The sequence below is a fragment of the Hemibagrus wyckioides genome, linkage group LG29 (assembly GCF_019097595.1).
Source record: "Hemibagrus wyckioides isolate EC202008001 linkage group LG29, SWU_Hwy_1.0, whole genome shotgun sequence".
Classification (NCBI taxonomy): Eukaryota; Metazoa; Chordata; class Actinopteri; order Siluriformes; family Bagridae; genus Hemibagrus; species Hemibagrus wyckioides.
Window position 1 is genome coordinate 4,867,510 of NC_080738.1, and position 9,827 is coordinate 4,877,336.

Genomic DNA, 9,827 nt, shown 5'->3' on the forward strand with positions numbered 1-9,827 from the left:
CGAAGTGTGTGTGTGTGTGTGTGTATCTCACATGGCCGAAGTGTGTGTGTGTGTGTGTGTGTGTATCTCACATGGCCGGCGGTGTGTGTGTGTATATCTCACATGGCCGAAGTGTGTGTGTGTGTGTGTGTATCTCACATGGCCGAAGTGTGTGTGTGTGTGTGTGTATCTCACATGGCCGAAGTGTGTGTGTGTGTGTGTGTGTGTATGTCACAGGGCCGGAGGGTGTGTGTGTGTGTGTGTGTATCTCACATGGCCGAAGTGTGTGTGTGTGTGTGTGTATCTCACATGGCGAAGTGTGTGTGTGTGTGTGTATCTCACATGGCCGAAGTGTGTGTGTGTGTGTGTGTGTGTATCTCACATGGCCGAAGTGTGTGTGTGTGTGTGTGTGTATCTCACATGGCCGAAGTGTGTGTGTGTGTGTGTGTATCTCACATGGCCGAAGTGTGTGTGTGTGTGTGTATCTCACATGGCCGAAGTGTGTGTGTGTGTGTGTGTGTGTATCTCACATGGCCGAAGTGTGTGTGTGTGTGTGTGTGTGTATCTCACATGGCCGAAGTGTGTGTGTGTGTGTGTGTGTGTATCTCACATGGCCGAAGTGTGTGTGTGTGTGTGTGTGTGTATCTCACATGGCCGAAGTGTGTGTGTGTGTGTGTGTGTATCTCACATGGCCGAAGTGTGTGTGTGTGTGTGTGTATCTCGCATGGCCGAAGTGTGTGTGTGTGTGTGTGTGTGTGTATCTCACATGGCCGAAGTGTGTGTGTGTGTGTGTGTATCTCACATGGCCGAAGTGTGTGTGTGTATCTCACATGGCCGAAGTGTGTGTGTGTGTGTGTGTGTATCTCACATGGCCGGAGTGTGTGTGTGTGTGTGTGTGTGTGTATCTCACATGGCCGAAGTGTGTGTGTGTGTGTGTGTCTCACATGGCCGAAGTGTGTGTGTGTGTGTCTCACATGGCCGAAGTGTGTGTGTGTGTGTGTGTCTCACATGGCCGAAGTGTGTGTGTGTGTGTGTGTATCTCACATGGCCGAAGTGTGTGTGTGTATCTCACATGGCCGAAGTGTGTGTGTGTATCTCACATGGCCGAAGTGTGTGTGTGTGTGTCTCACATGGCCGAAGTGTGTGTGTGTGTGTGTGTCTCACATGGCCGAAGTGTGTGTGTGTGTGTGTGTATCTCACATGGCCGAAGTGTGTGTGTGTGTGTGTATCTCACATGGCCGAAGTGTGTGTGTGTGTGTGTATCTCACATGGCCGAAGTGTGTGTGTGTGTGTCTCACATGGCCGAAGTGTGTGTGTGTGTGTGTCTCACATGGCCGAAGTGTGTGTGTGTGTGTGTGTGTATCTCACATGGCCGAAGTGTGTGTGTGTGTGTGTGTGTATCTCACATGGCCGAAGTGTGTGTGTGTGTGTATCTCACATGGCCGAAGTGTGTGTGTGTATCTCACATGGCCGAAGTGTGTGTGTGTGTGTGTGTGTATCTCACATGGCCGAAGTGTGTGTGTGTGTGTGTGTATCTCACATGGCCGAAGTGTGTGTGTGTGTGTGTGTATCTCACATGGCCGAAGTGTGTGTGTGTGTGTGTGTGTATCTCACATGGCCGAAGTGTGTGTGTGTGTGTGTGTATCTCACATGGCCGAAGTGTGTGTGTGTGTGTGTGTGTATCTCACATGGCCGAAGTGTGTGTGTGTGTGTGTGTATCTCACATGGCCGAAGTGTGTGTGTGTGTGTGTGTGTATCTCACATGGCCGAAGTGTGTGTGTGTGTGTGTATCTCACATGGCCGAAGTGTGTGTGTGTGTGTGTGTGTATCTCACATGGCCGAAGTGTGTGTGTGTGTGTGTGTATCTCACATGGCCGAAGTGTGTGTGTGTGTGTGTGTGTATCTCACATGGCCGAAGTGTGTGTGTGTGTGTGTGTATCTCACATGGCCGAAGTGTGTGTGTGTGTGTGTGTCTCACATGGCCGAAGTGTGTGTGTGTGTGTCTCACATGGCCGAAGTGTGTGTGTGTGTGTGTGTCTCACATGGCCGAAGTGTGTGTGTGTGTGTGTGTCTCACATGGCCGAAGTGTGTGTGTGTGTCTCACATGGCCGAAGTGTGTGTGTGTGTGTGTGTCTCACATGGCCGAAGTGTGTGTGTGTGTGTGTGTCTCACATGGCCGAAGTGTGTGTGTGTGTCTCACATGGCCGAAGTGTGTGTGTGTATCTCACATGGCCGAAGTGTGTGTGTGTGTCTCACATGGCCGAAGTGTGTGTGTGTGTGTCTCACATGGCCGAAGTGTGTGTGTGTGTGTGTGTCTCACATGGCCGAAGTGTGTGTGTGTGTGTCTCACATGGCCGAAGTGTGTGTGTGTGTGTGTGTGTGTGTCTCACATGGCCGAAGTGTGTGTGTGTGTCTCACATGGCCGAAGTGTGTGTGTGTGTGTGTATCTCACATGGCCGAAGTGTGTGTGTGTGTGTGTGTATCTCACATGGCCGAAGTGTGTGTGTGTGTGTGTGTATCTCACATGGCCGAAGTGTGTGTGTGTATCTCACATGGCCGAAGTGTGTGTGTGTGTGTGTGTGTGTGTGTATCTCACATGGCCGAAGTGTGTGTGTGTATCTCACATGGCCGAAGTGTGTGTGTGTGTGTGTGTATATCTCACATGGCCGAAGTGTGTGTGGGTGTGTATCTCACATGGCCGAAGTGTGTGTGTGTGTGTGTGTGTGTATCTCACATGGCCGAAGTGTGTGTGTGTGTCTCACATGGCCGAAGTGTGTGTGTGTGTATCTCACATGGCCGAAGTGTGTGTGTGTGTGTATCTCACATGGCCGAAGTGTGTGTGTGTGTGTATCTCACATGGCCGAAGTGTGTGTGTGTGTGTGTGTATCTCACATGGCCGAAGTGTGTGTGTGTGTGTGTATCTCACATGGCCGAAGTGTGTGTGTGTGTGTGTGTGTGTATCTCACATGGCCGAAGTGTGTGTGTGTGTGTGTGTGTATCTCACATGGCCGAAGTGTGTGTGTGTGTATCTCACATGGCCGAAGTGTGTGTGTGTGTGTGTGTGTGTGTGTGTGTGTCTCACATGGCCGAAGTGTGTGTGTGTGTGTATCTCACATGGCCGAAGTGTGTGTGTGTGTATCTCACATGGCCGAAGTGTGTGTGTGTGTGTGTATCTCACATGGCCGAAGTGTGTGTGTGTGTATCTCACATGGCCGAAGTGTGTGTGTGTGTGTGTGTATCTCACATGGCCGAAGTGTGTGTGTGTGTGTGTATCTCACATGGCCGAAGTGTGTGTGTGTGTGTGTATCTCACATGGCCGAAGTGTGTGTGTGTGTGTGTATCTCACATGGCCGAAGTGTGTGTGTGTGTGTATCTCACATGGCCGAAGTGTGTGTGTGTGTGTGTATCTCACATGGCCGAAGTGTGTGTGTGTGTGTGTATCTCACATGGCCGAAGTGTGTGTGTGTGTGTGTGTGTGTGTATCTCACATGGCCGAAGTGTGTGTGTGTGTGTGTATCTCACATGGCCGAAGTGTGTGTGTGTGTGTGTGTATCTCACATGGCCGAAGTGTGTGTGTGTGTGTGTGTGTATCTCACATGGCCGAAGTGTGTGTGTGTGTGTGTGTATCTCACATGGCCGAAGTGTGTGTGTGTGTGTGTGTATCTCACATGGCCGAAGTGTGTGTGTGTGTGTGTATCTCACATGGCCGAAGTGTGTGTGTGTGTGTATCTCACATGGCCGAAGTGTGTGTGTGTGTGTGTATCTCACATGGCCGAAGTGTGTGTGTGTGTGTGTATCTCACATGGCCGAAGTGTGTGTGTGTGTGTGTATCTCACATGGCCGAAGTGTGTGTGTGTGTGTGTATCTCACATGGCCGAAGTGTGTGTGTGTGTGTGTATCTCACATGGCCGAAGTGTGTGTGTGTGTGTGTATCTCACATGGCCGAAGTGTGTGTGTGTGTGTATCTCACATGGCCGAAGTGTGTGTGTGTATCTCACATGGCCGAAGTGTGTGTGTGTATCTCACATGGCCGAAGTGTGTGTGTGTGTGTATCTCACATGGCCGAAGTGTGTGTGTGTGTGTGTATCTCACATGGCCGAAGTGTGTGTGTGTGTGTGTGTGTGTGTATCTCACATGGCCGAAGTGTGTGTGTGTGTGTATCTCACATGGCCGAAGTGTGTGTGTGTGTGTGTGTGTGTATCTCACATGGCCGAAGTGTGTGTGTGTGTGTGTGTATCTCACATGGCCGAAGTGTGTGTGTGTGTGTATCTCACATGGCCGAAGTGTGTGTGTGTATCTCACATGGCCGAAGTGTGTGTGTGTGTGTGTGTATCTCACATGGCCGAAGTGTGTGTGTGTATCTCACATGGCCGAAGTGTGTGTGTGTGTGTGTGTGTATCTCACATGGCCGAAGTGTGTGTGTGTATCTCACATGGCCGAAGTGTGTGTGTGTGTGTATCTCACATGGCCGAAGTGTGTGTGTGTATCTCACATGGCCGAAGTGTGTGTGTGTGTATCTCACATGGCCGAAGTGTGTGTGTGTGTGTGTATCTCACATGGCCGAAGTGTGTGTGTGTGTGTGTGTATCTCACATGGCCGAAGTGTGTGTGTGTGTGTGTATCTCACATGGCCGAAGTGTGTGTGTGTGTCTCACATGGCCGAAGTGTGTGTGTGTGTATCTCACATGGCCGAAGTGTGTGTGTGTGTGTGTGTATCTCACATGGCCGAAGTGTGTGTGTGTGTGTGTATCTCACATGGCCGAAGTGTGTGTGTGTGTGTGTATCTCACATGGCCGAAGTGTGTGTGTGTGTGTGTATCTCACATGGCCGAAGTGTGTGTGTGTGTGTATCTCACATGGCCGAAGTGTGTGTGTGTGTGTATCTCACATGGCCGAAGTGTGTGTGTGTGTGTCTCACATGGCCGAAGTGTGTGTGTGTGTCTCACATGGCCGAAGTGTGTGTGTGTGTGTATCTCACATGGCCGAAGTGTGTGTGTGTGTGTATCTCACATGGCTGAAGTGTGTGTGTGTGTGTGTGTGTATCTCACATGGCTGAAGTGTGTGTGTGTGTGTGTGTATTTCACATGGCCGAAGTGTGTGTGTGTGTGTGTGTGTGTGTATCTCACATGGCCGAAGTGTGTGTGTGTATCTCACATGGCCGAAGTGTGTGTGTGTGTGTGTGTGTATCTCACATGGCCGAAGTGTGTGTGTGTATCTCACATGGCCGAAGTGTGTGTGTGTGTGTGTGTATCTCACATGGCCGAAGTGTGTGTGTGTATCTCACATGGCCGAAGTGTGTGTGTGTGTGTGTATCTCACATGGCCGAAGTGTGTGTGTGTGTGTGTGTATCTCACATGGCCGAAGTGTGTGTGTGTGTGTATCTCACATGGCCGAAGTGTGTGTGTGTGTGTATCTCACATGGCCGAAGTGTGTGTGTGTGTGTGTATCTCACATGGCCGAAGTGTGTGTGTGTGTGTGTGTGTATCTCACATGGCCGAAGTGTGTGTGTGTGTGTGTGTGTGTGTGTATCTCACATGGCCGAAGTGTGTGTGTGTGTGTGTGTGTATCTCACATGGCCGAAGTGTGTGTGTGTGTGTGTATCTCACATGGCCGAATGTGTGTGTGTGTGTGTGTGTATCTCACATGGCCGAAGTGTGTGTGTGTATCTCACATGGCCGAAGTGTGTGTGTGTGTGTGTATCTCACATGGCCGAAGTGTGTGTGTGTATCTCACATGGCCGAAGTGTGTGTGTGTGTGTATCTCACATGGCCGAAGTGTGTGTGTGTGTGTATCTCACATGGCCGAAGTGTGTGTGTGTGTGTATCTCACATGGCCGAAGTGTGTGTGTGTGTGTATCTCACATGGCCGAAGTGTGTGTGTGTGTGTGTGTATCTCACATGGCCGAAGTGTGTGTGTGTGTGTGTATCTCACATGGCCGAAGTGTGTGTGTGTGTGTGTATCTCACATGGCCGAAGTGTGTGTGTGTGTGTGTATCTCACATGGCCGAAGTGTGTGTGTGTGTGTGTGTATCTCACATGGCCGAAGTGTGTGTGTGTGTGTCTCACATGGCCGAAGTGTGTGTGTGTGTGTCTCACATGGCCGAAGTGTGTGTGTGTATCTCACATGGCCGAAGTGTGTGTGTGTGTGTGTATCTCACATGGCCGAAGTGTGTGTGTGTGTGTCTCACATGGCCGAAGTGTGTGTGTGTGTGTCTCACATGGCCGAAGTGTGTGTGTGTATCTCACATGGCCGAAGTGTGTGTGTGTGTGTATCTCACATGGCCTAAGTGTGTGTGTGTGTGTATCTCACATGGCTGAAGTGTGTGTGTGTGTATCTCACATGGCTGAAGTGTGTGTGTGTGTGTGTGTATCTCACATGGCCGAAGTGTGTGTGTGTGTGTATCTCACATGGCTGAAGTGTGTGTGTGTGTATCTCACATGGCTGAAGTGTGTGTGTGTGTGTGTGTATCTCACATGGCCGAAGTGTGTGTGTGTGTGTGTGTATCTCACATGGCCGAAGTGTGTGTGTGTGTGTGTATCTCACATGGCCGAAGTGTGTGTGTGTGTGTGTGTGTATCTCACATGGCCGAAGTGTGTGTGTGTATCTCACATGGCCGAAGTGTGTGTGTGTATCTCACATGGCCGAAGTGTGTGTGTGTGTGTGTGTGTATCTCACATGGCCGAAGTGTGTGTGTGTGTGTGTGTATCTCACATGGCCGAAGTGTGTGTGTGTGTGTGTGTATCTCACATGGCCGAAGTGTGTGTGTGTGTGTGTATCTCACATGGCCGAAGTGTGTGTGTGTGTGTGTGTATCTCACATGGCCGAAGTGTGTGTGTGTGTGTGTGTGTATCTCACATGGCCGAAGTGTGTGTGTGTGTGTGTATCTCACATGGCCGAAGTGTGTGTGTGTATCTCACATGGCCGAAGTGTGTGTGTGTGTGTGTGTGTGTGTGTATCTCACATGGCCGAAGTGTGTGTGTGTGTGTTTATCTCACATGGCTGAAGTGTGTGTGTGTGTGTGTGTGTATCTCACATGGCTGAAGTGTGTGTGTGTGTGTATGTATCTCACATGGCTGAAGTGTGTGTGTGTGTGTATGTATCTCACATGGCTGAAGTGTGTGTGTGTGTGTGTGTGTGTGTATCTCACATGGCTGAAGTGTGTGTGTGTGTGTGTGTATGTATCTCACATGGCTGAAGTGTGTGTGTGTGTGTGTGTATGTATCTCACATGGCTGAAGTGTGTGTGTGTGTGTGTGTATGTATCTCACATGGCTGAAGTGTGTGTGTGTGTGTGTGTATGTATCTCACATGGCTGAAGTGTGTGTGTGTGTGTGTGTGTGTATCTCACATGGCCGAAGTGTCCCATCCTGGAGCAGTTGTAACAGTATGCAGGAGATCTGTGAGTGTCAGGATGAAGGGGTTGTAGCGGAGGACCCGGCTTCGTCTGGGGAGAAACAGACAGATATAATAACACACACATTCACACACCACTCCATATACGGACACAGGAAGTACCTCAACCCTCCGTTTGTTTATTTATTTATTCAGGCGGGAATCCGGAGTCTAGGCGACTTGTTCGTCTTTATGTGATCCTCTTTGTGTGGGTTTAGTCGCACCTTCATCCTGCCCTCATTCTATTACCCAAACACACATGCCTCCCATTATTCACTTCCCCAACACTCACTGTGAATAACAGAGATTGCTCAGAACCTCTCTCTCTCTCTCTCTCTCTCTTATACACATTCCCATTTCTTCTTTTCCATTAAGCAGATTGGAGCGAGTGATTACTGAGCCTATCAATGAAGCTCGGTAATACGCTCCTGATAACACCGCCTTCCTTCAGAGAAAGTTGCTCAGTGTGTGTGTGTGTGTGTCTGTGTGTCCCATCTGGTCCCAGGAAGCCCAAAGGCGTTTCACGCTCCATCGCCCTCCGTAAATACACTCCGATAAAGAGAGTAAGCCGACTGCCTTGTGTGTGTGTGTGTGTGTGTGTGTGTGTATGTGTGTGTGTGTGTGTTGCCTGCGCCTGTGTGTGATTCCATCGTATTTTAAACGTTCGCCGTCTCATCCCCCGCATTCTCTCGCTCTCTTCTTTTCTTTTCTACAAGAGAGCGGAGAGACGGAGGGACGAACAGCGACGCTGGTCATTATCTCCTCGAACCCCTGAGTCTGCATCAGTATCACAAAGCTGGGACACACCACTGACCCGTGCTCTCACCCCCAGCTCCGGGACACTCTGGAACCTTCCGGGCAAGCGACAGAGAGAGTGTTGAGAGAGAGAGAGAGAGAGAGAGAGGGAAGGAGGGATGATGGAAAGAGAGAGAGAGAGAGAGAGAGAGAGAGAGAGAGAGAGGGAGGGAGGGAAGAAGGGATGATGGAGAGAGAGAGAGAGAGAGAGAGAGAGAGGGTAGGAGGGATGATGGAAAGAGAGAGAGAGAGAGAGAGAGAGAGGGAGGGAAGGAGGGATGATGGAGAGAGAGAGAGAGAGAGAGAGAGAAGGTAGGAGGGATGATAGAGAGAGAGAGGTAGGATGGAAAGGAAGAGAGATGATGGCAAGTGAGAGAGAGAGAGGGAAGGAGGGATAAGGGAGAGAGAGAGACAGGGAGAGAAAGAGAAAGGGATGATGGAAAGAGAGAGAGAGAGAGAGAGAGAGAGAGAGAGAGAGAGAGAGAGAAAGGGATGATGGAAAGAGAGAGACAGGGAGAGAAAGAGAAAGGGATGATGGAAAGAGAGAGAGAGAGAGAGAGAGAGAGAGAGAGGGATGATGGAAAGAGAGAGACAGGGAGAGAAAGAGAAAGGGATGATGGAAAGAGAGAGAGAGAGAGAGAGAGAGAGAGAGAGAGAGAGAAAGGGATGATGGAAAGAGAGACAGGGAGAGAACGAGAAAGGGATGATGGAAAGAGAGAGAGAGAGAGAGAGAGAGAGAGAGAAAGGGATGATGGAAAGAGAGAGAGAGAGAGAGAGAGAGAAAGGGATGATGGAAAGAAAGAGACAGGGAGAGAAAGAGAAAGGGATGATGGAAAGAAAGAGAGAGAGAGAGAGAGAGAGAGAGAGAGAGAGACAGGGAGAGAAAGAGAAAGGGATGATGGAAAGAGAGAGAGAGAGAGAGAGAGAGAGAGAGAGAGAGAGAGAAAGGGATGATGGAAAGAGAGAGACAGGGAGAGAAAGAGAAAGGGATGATGGAAAGAGAGAGAGAGAGAGAAAGGGATGATGGAAAGAGAGAGACAGGGAGAGAAAGAGAAAGGGATGATGGAAAGAGAGAGAGAGAGAGAGAGAGAGAGAGAGAAAGGGATGATGGAAAGAGAGAGACAGGGAGAGAAAGAGAAAGGGATGATGGAAAGAGAGAGAGAGAGAAAGAGAAAGGGATGATGGAAAGAGAGAGAGAGAGAGAGTGGGAAGGAAGGATAAGAGGGAGAGGGAGAGAGATGATGGAAAATGAGAAAGAGAAAGAGGGGGGGTAAAAAGGGCAGTATGTAAATTGGACACGCCTCTTTATTGGGGTATTTAGGGCAGCTCTGCTATTCCAGAAGTTCCAGTCATGTTCACTCTCAGTCTGGGATGAGGGAGTGTTAAAGCTGCAGTCTGTAACTTCCTCCATCACATACCTCCTTATTACAGTGTTATATATACTAGGCAGCACTTTTTATTCCTTCAGTCATGGAAAATCCTGTCCTTGTTTTCTGGGTTTCATTCACACTCATGCTCACGGACGAGCGAGCGTTAAAGGAGCGATACGTAACTTTCTGTAACGGTTCCTCTAATGTTCATTAAATGAATTAGATTTGCGATGAAAGCGCTGATGATCCTTCAAACTACTTAAAAAAAATGCTGAGTTTGTTATTCGCTAATAT

General features: G+C 49.5%; 1 protein-coding gene across 1 annotated transcript in view; it reads right to left on the reverse strand.

Moving 5' to 3' along the window:
- zcchc7 (zinc finger, CCHC domain containing 7) overlaps positions 1-9,827 on the reverse strand; it is a 69,116-nt gene that overhangs the window by 6,903 nt on the left and 52,386 nt on the right. The window contains exon 7 of the mRNA XM_058384534.1: positions 7,325-7,420. Within this exon, the coding sequence (XP_058240517.1) occupies positions 7,325-7,420 (96 nt within the window). The remainder of the gene's footprint in view (positions 1-7,324; positions 7,421-9,827) is intronic.